The sequence below is a fragment of the Perissodus microlepis genome, chromosome 16, assembly GCF_051167445.1.
Source record: "Perissodus microlepis isolate ML-2025 ecotype Zambia chromosome 16, ASM5116744v1, whole genome shotgun sequence".
NCBI classification, from domain to species: Eukaryota; Metazoa; Chordata; class Actinopteri; order Cichliformes; family Cichlidae; genus Perissodus; species Perissodus microlepis.
Window position 1 is genome coordinate 32,421,450 of NC_140476.1, and position 24,234 is coordinate 32,445,683.

Sequence of the window (24,234 nt, forward strand, 5' to 3'; positions counted from 1 at the left end):
GACTTGGGGTGCTAAATTTCATCCTAGAAGCTAAACACTTTGCTGCAGACTGTGCAAGCTGGAGATGTTTGTATTCATTGAACTGAGAGGTTATAATCGTAGAGTTGAGGTTTAAAGCTGCAAAAAATTCAGTAAAATTAGAACTTTGCAGCTTTCTGTATATTTGTGCAAATATCAATCAACACCTTTGCAAAACGTTTTTTCTGTAATTCTGCAAATGTAACACTTTTACAAGTTACTGTAACCGAGGACAAGGGATGAGTAAATGGGGCAAAGAAATAAATTGATAATTTATTTATTACATTAATTAAACATACAAATTCCCAGTTATTTCCAGACAGGACTTACAACACATCCTGCTGATATCCCAGCTGCACATGAGATTTACCACACAAATGGTGTGAAAATTACACAACACTGCAAACCGTTACACCCCGTTTAGCGACACTGAACAATACAGAGACCTGTATTTCAGAATTACCCTCTGCTAGCACACTGGCCAGTTGAAATGTAGCAATCACCCGACGAGGTGTCAACCAGACATCAGTTTTACCCACATTAGTAACTGGAACAAAAGCCTCCCCTCCTTCTCCCTTTACCAATGAAGGAGACACCAATAGGCCTTCCGGGAGAAAACCATCATCAGGCTCGAGGGGTTCAATCAAGAGCTCAATGGGTGTATTCACAGGTAACAGGAACATAACTTTGCGTTCCAACTGGAACACAGAAGGACTTCTTACCCTGTACTCTAACACGATGGGGCTCAGGAGAATTTGCCATGGCCTCCATCATTTGGCAGTATCTCAACGCTCTTCTCCAACCACGTGGCGCAGTCTTCAAAACTGGAGCCTCCCAGAGGTCAGAACCATATTGTTTACACAATTCAGAGTACAAGGGGTTCAGTACATTCATTCCTAATACACCAGGTACAGATGTCTTTTTCTGTGCCATGTGGTTATCTGTTGGATCTCCCACAATCAACACCCCTTGACGCGGTAGGTGAATTCCCAGGATTGTAACATCCAACTCAATATACCCAGAATAAGGAATTTGTAGACCATTAGCTGCTTTAAGTCCCAACCAACCACAGTCTTTAAGCTTTTCATCACTGAGATGAGAAAAGTTATTTTTAAAAAGGCTTTCTGTGATTGTTGTGACCATGGACCCTGTGTCCAGCAAACATGAGATAATAACCCCACCCAAATCAACCTCCCCTTCCAAGCATTCACCAACTAGATGACTGAGTACTACATTATTGGAGCCTTGCAACCCTCCCACCAGTGTGTGGCTCTGTGTACTGGTGGGTACTAGTTTTCCGCCACCCTAGTAGTTTGGCCATCAGCCCTAGCTGCTGTTTCAAGCTGATTTCCATCAGAATTGGGTAATGTCGGGCAAAATCGGGCAATATGTCCAATTTGCTCACACCTAAAACAAATGGGTTTACCATTCACCGTTCTTCTAAGTCGAGAAGAGTGATTGCTAGAAGCAGCCACCTCCTGTGGGTTTAATGCCTTAATGACCAACTCTAATTGTGTCTGTTGGGCTTTAAAAAGGGACACCAACTCAGCATATTCTGATGTTCTACAATCTACACTTTCACAAGAAGCTTGCATATCTGCAGAAACTGAAATAGTCTGATTATGTCTGGACCTAAAAGGCTGATTCTCATACTGTGCCATCCACCTGGTCGCTTCGGCTCTCGCCTCACGAATCGTCCACTGTGGATTGGCATTAATCAAATCTCTCAGCCTGATCCTCAGTGTCTCATTCTCTAACACCATCACAAAACTTCCTCATCCGTTTTAATAATCTGATCCATTAAGGCCATCAGAGAATGAGAAAAGTCAATTAAGGACTCATCTTCTAATTGTTTACGATTGAAAAATCTGCGTTGCAAGAAATGTGGGAATCTAAGCAACTGTAAGTTTCTTTCAGTGTATCAAAAATTTTCTCAACATTTTCTTTCTGTCCCTTTGGTAAAAACTTCATCTCAGTGCGTGCAGCACCCTCTAAATGGTTAAAAATAATTAGAGCTTGCTCTTTTTCTGTTCTGCCTCTCGTGCGCACAAAGTCTCTCATTTGCTCAGTCCACTCATCTAGAGTCAGTGAGCCCATATTGTCCAACTTCCCTGAAAATAATGGCAACTTTCTATCCTGTTGAACATATACCACAGGATTGTGTCTCACAGTCTCTGATTCACTTCCTGAAGCTCCTGTTGACGTCGAAGGCCTCTCTGTACCCACAGATGCTGTTTTCAAGTCTCTAAGTTCATTCTCCAACTCCAGTATACGTTGGCCCATTGTTTGTTGCTCACTTCCCTCCATGATGGCGATCGAGACCTGGCTGCTCCTTCGCTCCAATCTTACAAACCTGTCCCTGCTGCCCTTACAAAAAAACCAAAAAAACAAAATGGCCACTCCCTTGAATCCTGTTTGTAACAACGCCAAAATGTAACCGAGGACAAGGGATGAGTAAATGGGGCAAAGAAATAAATTGATAATTTATTTATTACATTAATTAAACATACAAATTCCCAGTTATTTCCAGACAGGACTTACAACACATCCTGCTGATATTCCAGCTGCACATGAGACTTACCACACAAATGGTGTGAAAATTACACAACACTGCAAACCGTTACACCCCGCTTAGCGACACTGCAATCGATTCACCTGTGGCACGCTCTGCAAACAATTCGGGTCTCAGCACAGCTGGGAAGCAGCGCTATGCATGACCTGTAATCTGGAATATAAAGGGTAGTGGCACAAACAAATAAACAAAAAAACAAAGGAGGAGGTTAGTCCGCCCTTACACAACTCACTCCCAATCAATAACCGTCTTTACAGCTGGACGGACTAACCAAAACAAAATTACAAATCAATCAAAAGAACGAAAAAAAGGGACATCAGAGACAGGACAGCTGAAAAACACAAACAACACTATCGATTAAAATATCACCCAATAAAATATCAATTTTATGAAACCATTCAAAATCACAAAGCTAAAACACACTCAATATACCTACAATATTGATCAGTCTCCCTGCGCGCAGTCGATCTAGGGCTTGATCAATTCTTCTATTAAAACTCGTGGTCACACTAAAAAAGTCCAACGACACACATTAAAAATGGGCACCTTCAATAACAAATGATCCAAACAAAATGGCAAAAGTCTCTTACCGACAGTAGACCCACTCGCACCCGAGTCAATTAATCGCCTCTGGTTTTTTCCACAGAAGAGCGCTGACCTCACCCCACACACCCACTACCTTTTCACAGCTCTTCAGCCAATCACCTGGCAGAGAGCAACATACTGCCAGGTGACACTTGTTACATTAACATTTAATTTTTTTCAACATGTTTTACACATTCTCACATTTTATTTTGCAAGTTCTCATATAACATTAACAAGATCTTGCATGTTGCAACATATTATATATAACTAGTGCTAAGAAAGATAAAATACTAGAATTCTACTTCCTAAAACCACAGAACTGACTTCATATTCAGCAGCATTATCATTCATCAGATAATTCAATTAAAATATTCAAACAACAAACAGGAGAGGTCCACTCAGTGTCCTGCTTTAGCAGAGGTCAGACCGAGCCAACAGAAACTGGCTGACACTGAAGAGAATTATTTGGATACTTATCAATATCCAAATAATGATGTTTCATAATTTACACACTGTACAGTTATGAATGGGAAACTATATATATATATATATATATATATATATATATATATATATATATATATATATATATATATATATATATATATATAGTACTACATTTGTTGTGTCATGATGCAAACATCCCGTTCAGTGGCATTTACCTGGATATTTTAACATGTGAGTGTATGAGGATTGTATATATATAAATCATCTGAAATTGAATTTCAGATACATTTGGAAAAGTGTACTTAGTTTTGTTGCTCTGCCTTCTTTGCACACATTTGTGTCTAAAATGGAGAAGACATCATCTTGTATTTCTCTCGCTGAGGAACCTCGTATCATGCTACACCAGACCAGACTCGGGTGTGGAGGCTGATTTAAATAGAAGAGTGATGTTGGTGGGGCCACCCCCGCTCTGGCTCATGCTGCCACACTTCCTCCTGTGCTCCAACTGCACGTGGTGCTTCATCTTCCACCTCTGCCACCTCCTCTGGATCTCGTTCTGTACCTGGAGAACAATTATTGCTATTAATTATTGCTACACTGGGGGAAAGTTGGCTCGCAGTTATATTTTAAGATTAAACACAGTCAGAATGGTGATAAAGAAGAAATATTTTCTGTGGATTTAAACTTTTAAATTGCACCAGATCCTCACTTCTTGGCCATAAAATTAAAAGCCAAGTGTTACTTTCCCAGATATTACATATTAATTACTATATGGGTTTATTATTATTATTGTTATTATTAGGGCTGTTCGATATAACCACATATATCGGATGATGATATGAAAACGTCTATCGTTTCAAATTACGCTATTGTTTGTTTTGCAAAATAAACAGTTTAAGGTAATATTTATTTTATCGTTTTGATGGTCACTGTAGAGTTTCAAGACGTTCTCTCTTTTTCTTATATTTGATATAACCACACTACGGACAAACGACTGTTTTTATGCGTTGTCGTTAGCAACAACGACGGTAAAACCATCGCGTGGCTCTGCCGTCCGCTGTTTATTTCCATATAAACCTTTCGCAATAAAGCTGAAGATCCTGTTGAGATTTTTCAAAATAAACGGAATCACATGAATGCAGAGTGTTTACAAATGAGAAGCTAAAAAGAGCCGTCAGGTGCTAAAAAAACAGACTTAGAAGCTTAGAACAGGCTTTTCCCCGCAGCACGCGTGTAATAAATACTCACAAAGAAAATTGAGGCCATTTCAACTTATGTAACACTCGAGTCCAGGTACACGCTCAGCTGAAAACACTTCACGCAAGTCGAGTAGCCCGAGATTCACAGAATTTGCAGAAAATGTAAAACTTTTGTTATTACATATTGTTGTCGGGACGATAAATGACTTATATCGGGATATGAGATTTTGGTCATATCACACAGCCCTAGTTGTTGTTGTTGTTATTATTATTATTATTATTATTATTATTTTCCATTTGATTTTTCAAGAACTAATCATGTCAGCAATGTCTTGTGTATGGTTGGTGTAAAAGTGCCAAAACTCCAGGAGGTTCAACAGTAGGTTGAATTTAAACTGTAAAAATTCCTGGGTGTACATGGGGAAAGATGTTGTATGAGCCTGAGAAAAATTAACACTGGGACCAGGACTATCAAAGAACCTTAACCTTGTGATTCTTTATTAAATGGACAGTTTGGGCAATTTTAGTTTTTATTTCTTATTTTTCTAAAAGCAGGCTGCTGGTTCCAGGCAAAGTGACACTTGTTACAAATAGTGAAGATCTCATATATTGTTATTGTACATGTCGATCTGGGCCTGCCCTGCCTTTGTGTAAGCTCATTAAGAAAAACTTGGACGACTGTTTATTTGGTCTGTACTGAATAAATCAAAGTGCTTTCTTCTAGGAATCTTTTGCAGTTAAATATAAATGCAATGTTTGTTTCTGTGCCAGCTGTTTACCTAATGTGTTCAGTCATTTTTAAAGTTGGACAGCCATATTTATTTCAACTGATGATACACTGTGTTCTGTTCAAAAAGATAAACTTCATAAATTAATGCAACTTTGATGATGTTTGAAATGTAAAGAAAGTCATAAATAAAACAGCCAGTTTGATCTCACAGCATTACTGTCACTAATGTCACGTGTCTGTTATAATACAGTTGTCTGGCACTGATCAAATTATATAAAAGTTATACAAAAAACCCTCATTACAGCCTGAATATTTCTAGGTTGTTTCTAGGATGGACGGTACAACCACCACACTGCTAATTAGACTTTGAAAAGTTCATTTTCTGTAATTTTGCATGTGAAATGACAACATAATGTTTCATGGGTATAAAGGGAAAAATAAACCTTACCTCCCCGTTCAGGAAACAGTACAGAAGCGCTACGACAAATCCCTGAAACAACACGTACAGAAACATAACTGACAGGCTGCTGTTAGTGCATGTGGATATTTTTAGAAGCTTCCTGTTCTAGTCTCTCATACAATGAAGCTGCTGAATGCAGCAAATGATTCTTCAAAGAACACTTTCTTCACTGCAGAAACAAATGCACTGTTCAAATACACACCAATGTTCCTGCCGTGTACAAATAGACTTCTGTGTTAGGAGAAAATTAAAGGTGGTGATTAGACAACAGCTTACAGTTGGCTTTACTGTACCTGAGTAGAAGCAAAAGCCAGCTCAATAAAGTTCCAGATTTCATAGGTCCTGCCACGGACTTTGTGTGGAAGGAAAGCAAAGAGAATGTAGTGTAAGCCAAAGAGCGACACCAGGAGGAAGGATGACTTGGCAAGTTTCCTGTTGTTTGAAGAATAACAGTGTATGAACCATTAGAATTAAAGTGAGAAAGTCTACAAACCTCTTTGAAAATATCAGACAAATAATAATACACAGACCACTGGGATATAAAGGAAAAAATAAAAACATGTGATCAAAAAGAGCAAACTTAAACACAAATGGACCTCAAATCAAAATTGAAGCAGATGTCGGCCCTTTTATCCATTTTTAGAATATAAGCTAACATTTTTTTAAATTTTGATCAAAAGGTTGAGTGACACAGAAACTCCGCAACACCGATTCATCCCGAATGTTAAAGATGAACGTACATGTGTTTTCTTCTCCAGGTTCTGTGAGTCAGGGCATTCGATTTTAAATAAAATAACACATCTAGCTGCAAATTGCAACACAGGGCGTAACTGCTCAGCTGCACAAATTCACCTCAGCAGCTTGATCTGATTATGTTATGAAGCAGTCTCACCTCCACCTCAACCCCAACACCAACAACATGATCTGATCATCAGGGACATAATAATGTCCCAGATGCATCCAATGGATAAAGTTCATGTTCATATTGCTCAGATTCAACTATCTGACTTAAAATTAGGAACCTTAAGAACTTTTGGATTTAAATTTTCTCGATCAGTCCCACTTTAAAGAAAACAACGAAGCACAACTGTTATTACTGTGACAGGAGTATGAAGGAATCCAGTGGCTAACTTATGTCTTTCAAACACTTCTTCCATTGCTACAGTGGTTAAACCCGACATAGTCAAGTAGGACCTGAATGATTATCTTATACACATGCAGCTAGAGCTATGTGGGGAAGTAGCTCACCTTTTATGGTGGGATTACTGTGGTGTATAAACCCTCAAAGTAATGCATTACTGTAATCATATTGCATTTGTCTACAATGTAAAAATGTATAACAAATACTAAATTCAGGAATCACATTATAGTTACTAATAAAAAAGTGCTGCTGTTGCTTTTATGTTTATCTGGAGTTGCATAGATATTTAATAAACACTTAAAGCCACAGAATAAAGTATTGTACAAATATGTGTGTGGATGGGTGAATGATGCCTGTAGTAAACTTTTCTCTCCAAGTGTCAGTCCATTTGCTACTTTCCAACCTAGAACAGGCTTAGATGTAATTACATTTCCTCTTGTCACCATAAAGTTTTCCAGGCGTTCTGACTTAGGTGGAAGCTTTATGGTATTACTAAGATCTAAGGTACTAAAAAGAAAAAGATTTGTGAGCATTTGAAAAGTTTAGTGTTACACTGTTAACTGCTGTGGACAAGAGATATTTTATTTTGTATTCTTATGGTGACGATTTATAATCAGAACTATCATGGATCAATCATTCATCATTGTCGAACCAGTTGACAGAATAATCTCTGAATTATATCTATGGTAATCTGAGCAAAATATTAATGTATGTATATTATCATCACTTTAATTAGTCTATTGTTGTTCTCTATCATTCTTTCTATCTGCTTAAGCTGTTGCAAATGGTATCCATATCAGTGTATTCACACCTCTCGAAGCTGTGGGTCCAGTAGGGCCTTCTACATTCACTTACACACATATTCAGGCCCACACCAACATGCACATAGAGAGTCATGGAAAGTACGCACGTTCACTCCCGCACGTACTAAGAACAGGGAGGTCGTCTCAGGACAATCTCTCGGTTGAACACACAGTCTCACAAAATTGCACAACATATCACAAACTTGTTTGTCTCTAAAGTAGTATCGGATGTCTATATAAGGAGAACTTTGGAACTGTTATCATTTCCAGTAAGATCTAGCTGTGATGTCATCAGGGTAATATAAGGATGGGGAGCGGTCTGCTCGAGGAAGATTGTAGGGTTGCTGTTGCAAGTTTCTTCCCACACTGTACTGTGTGTTTTAATAAAATAATTTGTGTTGACCCACTATGGACTTCCAGTCGTATGTCTCTTCCTCAAAAATTTGAACCATGACAGTTTTGGTGCCGGAAACCCGGTTTGAGGAGGGACAAATGGAGTTTGGCTGAGGTATAGTGGTGTCAAACAGACGGACAGTCAGGAGGTCGACTGAGTGATGGGCCCCGAAATAGGAGGTAAGCACCACCTGTTGATTCAAGAAATATCCAAAGGTGCTAAATTGGAAATTAAGCTAAATTAAATGTTCACTCAGTAGAGCTTCTGGTCTGTGTCCGTGGTGATTTTGGGGTAATTAGTGATAAAAGTTTGGGGAATATTGGACTGACTAAATTTATTGCTGTTTATTTTGGGGGTGAATTTTGAGTTAAGAGGTTATGTGTTTAAGTCAATACGGTGTGTGTTTAAAGTGATGTGGGTTGACTGGGGAGGCCAGCCAGCCAACCAGTAGTTTAGGGTATTCGGTCTGATTGATCAGCAGAACGCGGTTCGGGCGTCGAAATAACCGCGGGCTAAGACCCGGGAGTGATGCTTATAATACACTTGAATAAATTGTCTTAGGACTGGGGCGCGGCCCCTAAGAGTGCAGTTGCTCAGCGTGTGGCGGCGACCCCTAATCGTGGACCCACGGTCAGGTTAAAAGCTCGGGTGGTACCCGGGGGATTTCGAGCCCCCCTTAAAAACTAAAGTGATCAAGGGGATCACTTTCCTTACTGCGCTGTTTGATTGACAGGGTGCGACCCGGCTGCGACTATTCAACGTCGGGGACTTGTGAACTTTAAGTAAAGCCAAAAGCGTGAACTGTGATATTTCACGTGGCTGGTGGAGGTCCTTGTTGCCTGGCGGGAAGCAGTTATAAATTAAGTAGGGCTTAGGAATCTGACCGCTTTCGGCGGGGGCGTCCTCGAAGCGGGTTTAATTGATTAGCAAGGCGCGGCCCTGGGCTGAAAGATGCTTTTAAATTAGTCGGAAAAACTTAGGAACACCGGTAGAGAAATGAAGAAGATAAGTTGTTCTGGCATATGGTGTTTTCATACGTTTATACGGGCCCGTGTATGTAAATAGAATGTAAATTACCCGTGTATGTAAATAAAGTGTAAATTACATTGAGAGCGCTTATATTGTTTAAAAGCTTGCATGTACAGGCTTGCTTTTGTTTGTGGTAGAGAAAAAAGGAAAAGCGTCTCTCTCTCTCTGTCTCAAGAAGCTGCAGAGAGGGGGGCTTGGTGAAGTGCATGAGAGCCGCGTGGCTCTGTGTTCCTGAAAGAAAGAAAAGGTGGGGGCTGTGTGTGTGTGTGTGACAGGAAGTTTGTATGCCCATATAAGGAGTGAGCACCCAGAGAGGAAAACAGAAGAGGCAGACTCTGGCCACATGAAGCAATGGAGGCTTTAAGGAAAGAAATGAAAATGATATTAATGCTATGGTTTAGTGTGTCAATATATATAGGCCACAAATAGATAAAGGTGGACTTTTCTCAACCTAGAATTGTGAGCATAGCAGCAAAACCATAGATTAACATAATTGGGAGAAAACAAGCCAAAGTTTGGTTTAAAATTTTACAGCTTGACCTCCCACTTGTCCCCATCCTGAGGAGAAGCTCAAAGGACAGTTAATCTTCTGATGAAGACCAACAGAACATCGTGGATTTGGGAAGAATTAATAGCAGGCAAAAGATAGTGCAACTGAACCGTTAACACTGAAACCAAACTGATGGGACCAGCAGCATGGAAGGAACTACGAGATGGAAACGTGCACTGTGAATGACAGGCTGGACAGTTGAACGGGGGGAAAGCACTGGACACTGATTGTCAGATTTGCCATGCTTGGAGTAATCTTGAAATAGACGACTGAAAGGATCAACAGAGAAGAAGAAACCACGTGATGAAACATGGACGGCGAAAGTGCAGGCTGTTCTTACCCTCCTCGACTAAATTGGTTTCAGTTATGTACTGAAATATAAGAATGGACACTAGAGGCTTCTTTCAAAGAAAAACTCAGGCTGGGACTTAATCCAAAAGGAAAATACTGAAGAGAAACAGAGAAGAAACGGACTGTGTTTGCTGGAGACTTCAAGACAACAAAAGGACACTGAGAAAAGAGGACGGGGACCAGTGAGAGGTGAAGCCGGACGAGTTCGACTGCAAGAATACAGGGTATAATTGGATTGAAATGAAACCCTGAACTCATGATGGTGTTTAGAGGTGTCCACCAGAAAAAAGGGAAAATGAAGAAAGAAAATAACTGACAACTACGTGAATGAATGGAAAACACACATACACAAAGTGTTACATGTGAAATTATTTCTGGAAAGAATCAGAAGTGAGATAGTTTTGAATTAAGAAATCAGTGAAATGATGTATGAATTAAACCTGATTATAACATACAGAGGCAATGAAGAAAGCAGCTTACACTCACTGAACATTAACAAAATACATAGGAAAAGCAATGAAGACCTGCTTACACTTATACACCTGACATAAGCTGGTATTTCTGACCAGAGAGAGGGAAACGGGTAGTTTAAGTACTCACGATAATAATAAAATGTCTCAGTTGTGTTTCTTCAGGGGCGAAACAGACCTGGATCAATTCTCCACGTGCAGCGGTCAGAAGAAACCTATAGGTTAACTTGACTGGATATGATAAGGCAAGTTTCTGGTTGAATTGTTCACAGCGCCATGTCTCCATAGACCTGACAAGTGGGCCCTAACTTCTGGCTGAGGACCAGGAATGCTGTTAATAAGGTGGGAACTTAAAATTTGGGTTAGCAAATTTGGGTAGGAAAACTGACGGCTTAAGTGGAGAAATGTGCAGGAGTCTGAAACACTGCAAAAGCAACATATGCAAATTCACATACACAAGCAGAAAATGCATTAGCCTTACAAGGACAAGCTCATAATGATTAATGCATAGACATTGATTAAACCTGGCTACGAACACAAACATACGCAATGAAGAACAGCTTGCTGTTTGTATGAGTGATAGAATGGTGTGAATGTTTAATAGAATACATTTGAGTTTGAAGTAGAGGAAATTCAAAGAAGCTATATGACAAAGGGAGTGAGTTATGAACAAAGAAAAAGTGAGTAAAGTAGTTTTAAGCATAGCAGACAGAAGAGGAGTGCAGATTTGCATAGGAAACTTATAGTTTAGTGATTATGTGTTGTCGTAAGGGGGCGATTGTTGTGTGCAAATTGTGTGGTTTTAACAAGACTTTTCGGTGTATTGAGGAGGTGTAATTATGTGAGTTGACCCGGGAGTGTCAGGACTGCGGGGTCAATATTTGTGTGTGTAAGGTTGTTGAGGTTGTGGTGATGGGTTGATTCTGTCAGTGAGGTTCGGGTTGTTGTTGTGTTTGTTTTTAATAGAGGGAGTTTTAGGAAACATGGACATGTCTGAGAGGGGCCCATTATTTTTGTAACAGTGCACTTAGAGAAAACCTGTCAGGTGATTTTGTTTTGTGTTTTCATGAGCTAATAATCAGCTCTCTTTTTATTTCTCATCTTTGTTCTAAGCAGGCCTGCAACAGTGGATAACAGCGCTGATAAATTCTCGGGAAGAGCAAATATAAGGTGGGCTTTCCAGATTACAACTGGCCAAGGGGAAAGCTACCTGTGGGGATCCGATCAGGTCGTAAGTCCCTGTCGAAAAGGATTGTAGCGATTCAATCCAGTCCAAAACATAAGGAATTAGTTTCCTATCGAAAATAAAAAATGAATGAGCTCATTTTGCTGAGGGTGGAGAATCTGACGCGGGAGGCTCCACTATTAGCAAAATATGGTGTGATTACAGGTCAGTGAATGTGTGTCAAAATAAAGGGGGAATTTAGGGTTTAATAATTTAATTGTTAAATAATTTAGGATCATTCTATGACTTTTGGGTTTTTTGGTCATTTGGATATGGTAAACAGAAACTGTTATTTTTATGTTAAGGTTAAAGGATTGAAGTGAACTGAATCCTGTTTAGAAGATACAATGCCAGTGTTTTAAAGCTGTGTACAAATTTTGGAGGGAAATTGTGGGACACGTTGATTTCTAGGAAGTAGTGGTTATAATGTAGGCTTACACATACAGATATTACATAGATTTATTTTTAGGATAAAGGGGAGAGCTTATAAGTAGAAATGATTTTTTATACATATTGCATTCTGTGCCTTTAAAGGAGTTGTGGCTCAATTCGTCTCTTGAGGGTCACGAGCTTTTGGCTAGCGCTATGATTGGCCAATCTACTGTGAGGAGGATATGAGTTATTGAGGGATTGCACACGCTTACAGACACAGAGTCCAGAAACACACATGAGAGTATTGATTCCAGGCAGGATTCCAGGTACTATTACAAAGTAAAGGTAATGTAATGATTCACAAATTACTTTCTACAGCAGTAAATCACATGGGTGTTTAAATGCAAATTTAAAACATATGAGTAATATTTCATACTTTTATTTGAGTAGTGATACGAACACTGGACCTGTTTAATAAATGTTACTGAATCATGAGCATTTTTTTGAATAAAAGAGGCTTTTCTTATTTTCTGCTAGGTGAGCTGAAACCAATTACTTCTTCCACCTAAAAGCCAGATTAATCTTTATACACTCATCAAATGCATCACCGCAACTTCACATCAGTGAAGAATGGTAAATGGACTCTGTCTGAGCACTCAAAGCGCTTTATACAACTAATTCATTCATCCAATCACACATTCTTCTAAGCTCTTAAGTGCTCTATCTAACATTCATACACCATTCACACTCTGATGGACGCATGGGAGAGCAACATGGGGTTGGTATCTTGCCCAAGGATACTTGACATGCAGACTGGAGCAGACTGGGATCGAACCACTGACATTCTAGTTAGTGGCTGAACTACAGCCACCCCACACATACAGTTTGTATGCTGTTTGTATGTCCTCTATCTCATTTCTTGCCTTCAGCAAACAAACGTTGGAGTAAAAAGTTTCATTGAAACAACGTTTTGCACCACCCAGCTTCTTTAATTCAATTCGGTTTTATTTTATTCATATAGTGCCAAATCACAACAACAATTGCCTCAAGGCGCTTCAGAGTCTCTTTCACATAATAGCTGGTTAGCTTTGACTGGGATCATTTCACAGTTCTGTGGAATAGAAAACTGAAGTAAGTCACTCACCTGTAGTGATTGAATTCATTGCCGGGCATGTCTTGTGTCCTTAGCTTGGCCACCAGTATTTTTAGGATACACAGGAAGAACAACAAGTTCACCTGGAAAACAAAGCAGGCAGAGCTTCAGCTTCAGGCGCTGCTCCCTGGGATGAATGACGCTTTCACACAATTATTAGAAACTGCTGCCTTGCTACAGTGTAAACACTCTTTATTGGATCTCTGCTTTGTTGTTTTTGATGTGACTGTTTCCTGTTGGGCTCATTTCTGGAACCATTAAATCACTGGCCCGATAGTTAATTATATCATAACCCACAGTTTTAATAATGTCTTAAAGTGAAACTGTGTCTATGCTCATCATAAAAGATTAAATATTTACAGCCATACAGAAATTTTAATACTAAAGATCCACCACAACTTTCTGTGAATGGCTGTCAAGTGATTGCCGGAGATTGGTGGCTGTTGTTTGGGGGAATCAGTTGGAAAGAGTGTGCTGCACCAACATTCTCCTTATACAAGGAAGAACCTGACTAGCCTGGCCATTCCATTTTCATGGAATTATAGTGAAACTTGAAAAAGTGTGATCCAAACCAGAAACCGTGAAATCTCGTCTTCAAAGTACAAATTGCACCTGAAGTTTGTGACCAACACATTTCACAGATACAACTTGTACTGTGAAGGCAAATGTTCTCCATTTCTGGTTTGTGTTGCACTCTTTGCACTTCCAATACCATTTGGTCAGTAGATTGTAGGTCCTTGTATTATGTCCTTAGCAACCTGCTAGTGTCCAGAGCAATCACAAGGAAGCTTTCGGAGCATGCAATCATTTTTTTTACAGAAAGATCAACATAAGGAAGAACTGACTATAATGAAGAGTAGAACAGGAAGTCTGAGAATCCACCAGATCCATTCACTCCTTCTCATCTCCCAGCAACTTAAGAGAGGAAACATAAACAAACAAAATGTCAGTGACAGTAACTGGTCACAGTAATTGGTCAGGATTTCAAGCTACTGAATTTAATATATGGCCAAAAATATCTAGACACAAAATATTTACAGTTGATCCCACCAACCTATATGTGGTAGTTTAACATTCCCAAACCCAATCCAATCAGTCCCTAACTGTGGAGAATAACATTAAGTATCCTGCTTTTAAAGGGATATTATAATAATAATAATAATAATAATAATAACAATAACAACAACAACAATAATAATAATAATAATGATGATGATGATGGTGATGATGATGGTGATAATAATAATAAGAACAACAACAACAACAACAACAATAATAATAATAATAATAATAATAATAATAATAATAATAATAATAATAATAATAATAATAACAATAACAACAACAACAATAATAATAATAATAATGATGATGATGATGGTGATGATGATGGTGATAATAATAATAAGAACAACAACAACAACAACAACAATAATAATAATAATAATAATAATGATAATAATAATGATGATGATGATGATAACAACAACAACAACAACGACGACGACGACGACGACGACGATGATGATAATAATAATAATAATAATAATAATGATGATGGTGATAATAATAATAATAATAATAATAATAATAATAATAATAATAATAATAATAATGATGATGATGATGATGATGATGATGGTGATAATAATAATAATAATCTGACAGATGAGACTCAGGGACAGTCGTTTTTTCAGTCTCTTGATGTCAGCAGCTCCAGTGTTGCTCCCCCAGCACTGTACACTATGCTGACCATAAATTAGTCAGAGATATTTTCCATAATTTTACAAACACTGAAGGTTCTCAGCTTTTCTACTCATCCCCTTTTTGTATAAAGCTTCTGATCTTCCAATTTAGTCTGTTGCTGATACAGATACATCCTGTCTCAGACGTACGATGGAGTATGAGGGCCACATTAAGAAAAAAAAAACAAGATCATTTTGAGAATTAACTCAAAATTTGGAGATTAAAATCAAAAATCTCTCATGAGAAAAAAAGCAGAAATACTATTTTGGGAAAAAAAATCTAAAAATAAAGATTACAGTTGTTTCTCTGGGTTAGTAAAATTGTACTTTAGAATCAGTTATAGTAACAAGAAGGGAAATTATTCCTCTTTTAGCACTTATATATGTATTTACCCATAAATTGAGCACTCCAGTTTTCAACAATTGGTGAGGGTGTACTCAGAATAGAGCTATCCACCCACAGTAAACTTTGTAGTGGTTTATTTCTAAATGAAATATTCCAAAATGTTATATTGGGCAGAAAATTAAAAGGATGAATTAATGATTTTACTTTATACACAAATTATGACGGTGCATTTTTCTAATAGGACAGTCTGTATCTGTGACATTGTTGCTCAAAGATCTACCAGTTACATCACGCTTGCTTTAACATCAAAACCTAAAGTTTTTCAGTTTGCAAGCGGGCAGCTGACCCACAAATGTATGTATTACTGTAGGGTCTACCTCACGACTGTTGTTGTGATTTGGTGCTGAATAAATAAAAGATAAGATTATTACCTGGTTATTAATTTGTTATTAAATTTTTAAAAAGCCAGCTTTGTGTTCTGCAGCTCTGTTTCCTGCCTATTACACAGAAACTACCAAAGGCAACTGAGTGGTAACAATTACCACATTATTAGAGTCTTGTTTCCTCCTCATTAACCTACTATTACTATTACCCCCAGTTTTTGGGCTATTGATATCCTAATACATACACTTCAAGGTAATATTACTCAACTGTAACGACTGCTGCTGCCATGATATTAGTTGGATATTAAGTGGTTATTACTTTGGTAATTGCATGGTAACAATTTGGGAATGACAACATTATTACATTCTTGTTTTCCCTTGTTACCCTACTATTACCCCTTTATTACTGACCTGTAATAGAAAGTGCTACCAAATATTTTTATTGACGTAGTGCTAATATTCCTTCATACAAGAGAGATGGGTCATGTAACAATCTTCATTCTGAATTTCATCACCATCTCACTCAAAGTTGCTAGTGACAGCACTTAATATGGCCATAAACTCCTGTATTTTAAATAACAGTTTGATATTTGAAATGAAGAGAAATCCTAGGAATCAGAAGAAAAGGAGGTATTTATTCCCAGCATGTAATCATTTTACATTTATTCCTTTAATGTCCAAAAACATGTGATCATGTGTACTGTTTGTACTATACAGATTAATATGTGTTGAGCTTACCCTTCATCTTCATGGAGGTACTTAGCAAAACTCCAGCCACTCATGATAATCACTGGAGAACCTGGAAGACGAGAGAAACGTTAGCATTTACGTTCTGCTATTATCAATAAGAGGACTATATAGATCAGCAAAATACTGACATCCAAATAAACAGAGTGAAACAAAGAAAAATAATAATAAAGAATAGTAACAGTGACTGCTACTGAGCTGTCATACCCCAGCCAAGGATGATGTACCACGACAAGTGTTTCCTCTGAGAGAACAACGAGGCGCTGACAAGTTTGTACAGGTAGTAGCCCTCAGCCAGCAGCCAGCTGTAGTTGGCCATGATGCAGTAGTTAGACAGCACAGTGGCAAATTTACAACTGACCTTCAGGGGGCAGCAGAGGGCAGAGAGAAGATAAGCAGGTGTCTGGCACAGTGCACACAGTGTAACTCAGCGTTATCATGGTCATCTTGAAACATTTCGTCACTCATCCAGGTGAGGTCTTCAGTCTCAGCTGACTGCAGGTTTCAATCTTATAAACAGGACATTTGCATAATGACTGAAACCAGCCCACTGAAGGAACAATGGGCTGGGAGGTCAGTTCCTTAATCTTAATTATGCAAATTCTCATGACCATTGATCAGTGGTGTTAGATCAGTGGTCACCTCCCAGCCCATTGTTCCTTCAGTGGGCTGGTTTCAGTCATTATGCAAATGTACTGTTTATAAGATTGAAACCTGCAGTCAGCTGAGACTGAAGACGTCACCTGGATGAGTGAAAACGCTACGTCCAGATGAAAAGAATCAACTTTTGGAGGGTTATCATGGTCACATAAAACTAAACTAAAACTAGATTTTAAAAAGAAAAGATGACAGCTGAAACATTATTCACTGATACATTAGTGTTTCTACAGTATTTTAAACATTAACACATTTGGTAACAACTGATAAATATTGCCAAAAACTCGACTCTTGCCAAAAATGACCCACAAATGAGTTCTGTTATATTATGAGTTCTGACCTGTGGTAGAAGATGAATATTGCCCATTTTAATCCACCACACACATTATGCTAGGTGGTACGTGGACCCAAAATATAATACAGTGTAACAGTACTCCCCAAATTTCATTATCAGTTAGATCTCTCACAGGTGAATCTGTTGTATAAAGACATACATGCTAGTTTTAACTGGTGATTCTAAATTGGTATTATATAATCATATAGTGATTATATTATATGCAGTGGATTATAGAAGTACAGCTTGCTGACATTTTCACTGCAATACTTGGACTTGTGGTCTATTTATATGTTGCATCTGAATTCTTCCTCCAGCACTTATCTACTTGTGCTGGTGTAATCTAATGTTATAGCTGTTGCATCATCTCCTGAGGATTCGTCTCCTCCTTCTTACACTAATCATTGCTGTCAGAGGGTTTTCTTGTGATACAGATGGGCGAGTGTGCAACTGTTCTTCGGAAACATGCCAGAAATATGCGATGCTCAGCTCTAAACACTGTAGGTGAGGAAAAAGCTCAGCGAAAAACTGATCAGTGCAGCTAATCTTAGTGTGATTCATTTTAATATTTTCCTCCAAAAACCTTGGCTGTGACAGGGCCAGACAAAGAGCATTCCTGGAGGCTTGATTTATTGCACTGTGTACCCTGCCCGGGACAGGGTCACCAGGTCCCTACCCTGGAGCTTGGCCCGGCGTAGAGGCTCCAGTCTGGTGACTGAGCCTTAATCCGTATGGCCTGACCAGGCTCTGTGTCCATTCTCCTATGAGTCCACTACCCACAGGAGTCTATAGGGGTTTGATACTCTTTGGATTGGGTGGCAGTCAGAGGCAGAGGTCCTGGCACTCTGATGCCCAGCTTCCAAAACTGGCCTGTGGCACACGGATCGTCACCTCTCTGGTGGGGAAGGAGCCTGAGCTGGTGTGTGAGGTCGGGAGATACCGACTATATATAGCTGGGCTCATCTCAGCGCATAATTCTGGCTGTGGAACAAGGTTTCTGGAGAGGGATTGGATTCTTTTCCACTGAAGATCCCCTAGGTGAAAGGTGGTGGGCTCCTCAGGATTCGCTGCATGCATATTGGGGTTTTCCCTGGTGGACAAGTGGGTAGCTTCCCTGCGCCTCAGAGTCAGGGAGTGGGTCCTCATGTTGTTTTTTCCTCTGTGCCAAATGATGGTTCACTGTACCCAGGCTTCTTAGAGTGGCTTTGTTGTGTGAAGGACTCTAATCCACCGACTCCACTGTTCTGCTGGGGGTCTGCAGGGTCACCCACATGGGAAGTGATAGTGTGATCTGGGGGGAGTGTGACTGAGAGAAACGGCCTATCTGATCTGCGATGACTCACTTATGACTGGGGGTGAGGTCACTGACATTGAATGTCCTTCACTGACATTCTTGAAGGAGATTCAAAGCTCTTCTTTGCATGTTTCTGCCTTTTGCTCCATTCTCCCTAAACATGATCGCACTTCAATAATGTTGAGGTCTGCGCTCCGGGGAGGCTAAACCCTGACTGATATTTTTTCATTGTGTGTTTTTCTAACCAAGTATGGTGTTACTGTGTTGGCAGTGTGCTTGAGATCATTGTCATGCTAAAAAAAACAAACTTGCTGCCAATCAGACTCTTTCTACAAGGAAACAGATGGTGGATCAAAATCTGACAGTACTAAGTTCATAATTCCCTAAATATTGACAAGATCCCCAACAACCCCAGTCTGAAATGAACCAACCACGGCACAGCGTCCACTATGTTTTACAGATGACTCTTACTGTTGTGCCTCTTTCCTGATCTCTTGGGATTCATCACTCCATAAAACCCACATTTATCTTTAGTAGTTTTCAAAATTTTCATGTTCAAACTCAGCCTCAGATTTCAATTTGCAAAAAAAAGAAAAGAAAAAATAGCATGAAAGTGTGCAAACCTTTTAAAAAGTATATCTTAAAAACTATAAAATATCATTCTAAAATGAAAAACAATCATTATAAACTCTATGATCAAACTTTAAACATTTTATTCAGATCAGAGATGGTGCAGCAGAAAATATTCTAAAAATCTGAGATTGAAGGTCTTGAAATTGAAAAACACGCAAACATTTAACAAAATTATTTTCTGATTTATAAAAGTCCACGATTTTGTTATATCTACTCGTATTTTTGTTTTTGCCATACAACGCGTCATATTTGCTCAGTCAGCATGAAAATGAAATAAAAGTTGCATGTTCTTCATTTTTGTATCCAAGTATTTCATATTAAATGCTTTTCAGTGATGTACCATTCAGAAATGGTCACTATACTGGTGCAGAGCTTGAATCCATAATCTATTTACATTAAACACTTTTTATCTATGACACAAACACAGTAGATAAAAACTGGGGAAAAGCCATGATTGGTGGATAACTTGCTCTACTTCCTGAGGCACGGCAGTGATCACAGGATCAACAGTTGATGCTGTGAAGTAGTAAACTCATTTTTCAGTATCACCCACTTGCATTAATTGCATTTGAGTGATTAACAAAGTTCAGCTAGATTTACCTAAATATGAATATTATAATTCATTACTTGAAAAAAAAAGTGGCACAGCATTATCTGAATGTGTCTGTCCCTACATGTTAAATGTTAATGTCTTGTCTTGTTAAACGTCTCACGTTAACAAGTCACAACATAGCATGTGCCCTCTCTCTCTCTCTTTGTTAAGACAAAAACAGAAAGTACCGTATAGATGTGACAGTGAAAACTGTCTTCATTTGAGAACAGAACTGCATCCCTAATAAAGATGAGTACGGCTCGGAAGATGAAGGAGAGGAAGAGCTGGACATGGATAAAGTTGCGTGTGCAGTGGAGCCTCCTGAGGATTGTGGGACACAGACATGGATCAAATGTTAGAATCGTTCATATTATTTGATAACATGTATATCATAGATAATGTATTCAATTCAATTCAATTCAATTTTATTTATATAGCGCCAAATCACAACAAAAGTCGCCTCAAGGCGCTTCATAGATACAGAGAAAAACCCAACAATCATATGACCCCCTATGAGCAAGCACTTTGGCGACAGTGGGAAGGAAAAACTCCCTTTTAACAGGAAGAAACCTCCGGCAGAACCAGGCTCAGGGAGGGGCGGCCATCTGCTGCGACCGGTTGGGGTGAGAGAAGGAAGACAGGATAAAAGACATGCTGTGGAAGAGAGACAGAGGTTAATAACAGATATGATTCAATGCAGAGAGGTCTGTTAACACATAGTGAGTGAGAAAGGTGACTGGAAAGGAAAAACTCAATGCATCATGGGAATCCCCCGGCAGCCGACGTCTATTGCAGCATAACTAAGGGAGGATTCAGGGTCACCTGGTCCAGCCCTAACTATATGCTTTAGCAAAAAGGAAAGTTTTAAGCCTAATCTTAAAAGTAGAGATAGTTTCTGTCTCCCGAATCCAAACTGGAAGCTGGTTCCACAGAAGAGGGGCCTGAAAACTGAAGGCTCTGCCTCCCATTCTACTTTTAAATACTCTAGGAACAACAAGTAGGCCTGCAGAGCGAGAGCGAAGTGCTCTAATAGGGTGATATGGTACTACAAGGTCATTAAGATAAGATGGGGCCTGATTATTTAAGACCTTGTATGTGAGGAGCAGGATTTTGAATTCAATTCTGGACTTAACAGGAAGCCAATGAAGGGAAGCCAAAACAGGAGAAATATGCTCTCTCTTTCTAGTCCCTGTCAGGACTCTTGCTGCAGCATTTTGGATTAGCTGAAGGCTTTTCAGTGAGTTTTTTGGACATCCTGATAATAATGAATTACAGTAGTCCAGCCTGGAAGTAATAAATGCATGAACTAGTTTTTCAGCGTCACTCTGAGACAGGATATTTCTAATTTTAGAGATGTTGCGCAAATGGAAGAAAGCAGTCTTACATATTTGTTTAATATGTGCGTTGAAGGACATGTCCTGGTCAAAAATGATTAATAATGTAAATGTGTATATACATGCATATATTTGGTGGTGATAATATATACATGTTAAATTATAAATTATGTATTGAGAATAGATTATTTAACCCTCTAAGGTCATCATCACTGGTAAACCTTACCATAACAAAAAAGTTACACTTTTGTTTGTAACCTTTTGGGCTCTACTTCTACTACAATGAAAAGAAAAAAAAACAGTAATTATTGACAATTATTAACTGACACTTATCGGGTATTTACATTTTTCCACAAACGTTCTTTGCTTTTCTGCAACAGATATCAAAAGTTACGGTCAAGTTTAGGGTTTGGAGCTCAGAGGGTTAATGTGACAACTGAAGTCATCATGATTTAAGAGTGATTAAACGCGCTAATTTCTTCTTCTTAGTGAAGTCATCAGTTCATAGATCAACTATATTGTAATAAAAATATATTGTGAGGAATTCCCTATGTTGCATTCATTTCTCCCACAACAAAATTTCTTTATTTCTTCATCATATTTGTGGCATTTCAGATAAAGTGGTGATTCAGATGCAGCACTGTGTTATTTTGCAACGCTGCAACTGTTTGACTCACAGTAATGACGATTTGTAGTTGGACCTTTAATTACATGTTTTATTATTAAAAGAAAATTATTGTTAAAAAAATAATTATATTGAGTTTTACTAAAAGGGCAAAAATCAGTCATCAACACTTGGGCCATATATGCTTACAGTACATAACCTTTTGTAAAGTATAGATAACTTAAGGATTATAAATCTACCCTCTGGATCTATAACTGTGATCTGTAATGATTGTGCTAAGCTAAAAGGTTTGTTGAAGCCTGCAGACTCGAATACTGTTACTACTCAGCTACAAACGCTTCACAAATCTACCTTTGCCTGAAGCATTTACCAGTGAGTTGCATAAAAGGTGAGATGCATTCATCAGAGCATAAATGTGTGTGAATGTTGGATAGAAAGCACTTAAGCATAGGAAAAGTGCTTGTGTGAATGGGTAAATGAGGCATGTTGTATAAAGCACTTTGCTCTGGGAGAGTAGAAAAGCACTATATAAAAATCAGTCCATATACCAGACATGCTAAAATTGTTTTCATGGTTCAGCTCTTATAATTTAAAGCTTTAACCTCCTAAGACCTGAACTCTTCCACAGCATGCATTTTTAATATCTCTTTGATATTTGGGCTGATTGGGACCCGATCAATGTAAAAACAAAGAAACACCAGATTTTTTTTTTACCCGATTTTTGTTCCTAAGAAAAATGAGAGCCACATATGAGGACATTCGTTTTAAAATTTGATGGAACAGTGGTAGTATAATGTCCTCGTAAGTGGATATCAGGCCCTTGTAGAGCAAAATTGAGTATTTTGGTCTAGACAACCCAAAATGTGATGCCCACATATGTGGACGCCAGGTCCTAGGAGGTTGAAGTGGGCACAGGTGGTGTTGAAAATTAGAAAAAAAAATCAGCTACAGATACAGGTTCTCTTTGTTTTTCTATAGACTTTTAGATTTTGGCTGGACAAATGGGATGAGAGCAGAGGAACCTCCAGGATGCTGTGTTCATAGTTTAAATGATGATTTAAGACCAGAGTTAGTTGCTAAGGATCTCCATAAATCACTTGATGCTCTTGTTTTCAAAACTTTTTTCAAAAAAAGTGCTAACCAATCAGTATACTTACATCATTGACAAATAGCGTAAGTCATTTTATGAGTTAAAAATACTTACACTGTACTTAAATTACTTACACTGTACTTAAATTACTTACACTGTACTTAAATTTCTTGCAGTGCTATTTGTGTCCTGAAAAATACCTCATAGTTATACAGCCTGCACCCCAGTACAGCATACTTACAGTGTAAGATGGGGAAGTATTGTTTGTTTTTCCAGAAATTACCATGAAATTATGAAGTAATTAACATTACTTACGGTGCACTTAAAAATACATATGATGTTTTAAAATTACTTACAAATTACTTACAATATAAGGTGTTTTTCTTCTTTTTTTAAAATTCATGTAAATTCAAATGAAATTACATTTAGTTACAGGGTACTTAGCCATGGGCCTAATAGCTCTTATAATGTATATGTCTTATAATAAATCAAACAACTACTTTCTAATAAAATCTGTAATAATTGTGCCTCACACACAGTTGGTAAAGTAACAGACAGTGTTGTACGCAGATATTGTTGTTTGTTAATTCTCTCATCACTGACCTCAGAAGGGAGAGAATAGCAACAGCTGTGATGAGGAAGACAAGGGAAACACTGTAACCCACAGAGTACATGATTCTCACAAACAGGAAGTACCTCTGGGAGCTGTGCACCTGGGAAAAACATGAATATATCCAGTGAGTTCAGCAGCAGCAGATTTTTGCATGACTATGTATCTATTTATCTCATTGGACGAAAGGCAAGAATATTTTTGGTATCATAACTTTCTCTCATCCTAATCAGAAAATCCCCATAACACTGCCATGTAAACAGGATTAATTCAAACTGAACTGGCAGCCCTCACCCTGCATCTGCAGGGTTCCTGCACGTTCCTTCTTTGTGCGGAGAGTGTGAG

The 24,234-nt window shown here is 38.5% G+C and overlaps 1 protein-coding gene across 1 annotated transcript in view; it reads right to left on the bottom strand.

Moving 5' to 3' along the window:
* Nucleotides 1–3,765: 3,765 nt before the first annotated feature.
* The window catches only part of LOC146371254 (secretin receptor-like), a 33,604-nt gene continuing 13,135 nt past the window's right edge, over nucleotides 3,766–24,234 (bottom strand). Inside the window, exons 6-14 of the mRNA XM_084907531.1 lie at nucleotides 23,883–23,992; nucleotides 20,419–20,551; nucleotides 16,928–17,081; nucleotides 16,712–16,772; nucleotides 14,345–14,414; nucleotides 13,491–13,582; nucleotides 6,305–6,443; nucleotides 6,000–6,041; nucleotides 3,766–4,184 (exon numbers count right to left, since the gene is read on the bottom strand). Of these exons, the coding sequence (XP_084763657.1) occupies nucleotides 4,020–4,184; nucleotides 6,000–6,041; nucleotides 6,305–6,443; nucleotides 13,491–13,582; nucleotides 14,345–14,414; nucleotides 16,712–16,772; nucleotides 16,928–17,081; nucleotides 20,419–20,551; nucleotides 23,883–23,992 (966 nt within the window). The 3' untranslated portion in view covers nucleotides 3,766–4,019. The remainder of the gene's footprint in view (nucleotides 4,185–5,999; nucleotides 6,042–6,304; nucleotides 6,444–13,490; nucleotides 13,583–14,344; nucleotides 14,415–16,711; nucleotides 16,773–16,927; nucleotides 17,082–20,418; nucleotides 20,552–23,882; nucleotides 23,993–24,234) is intronic.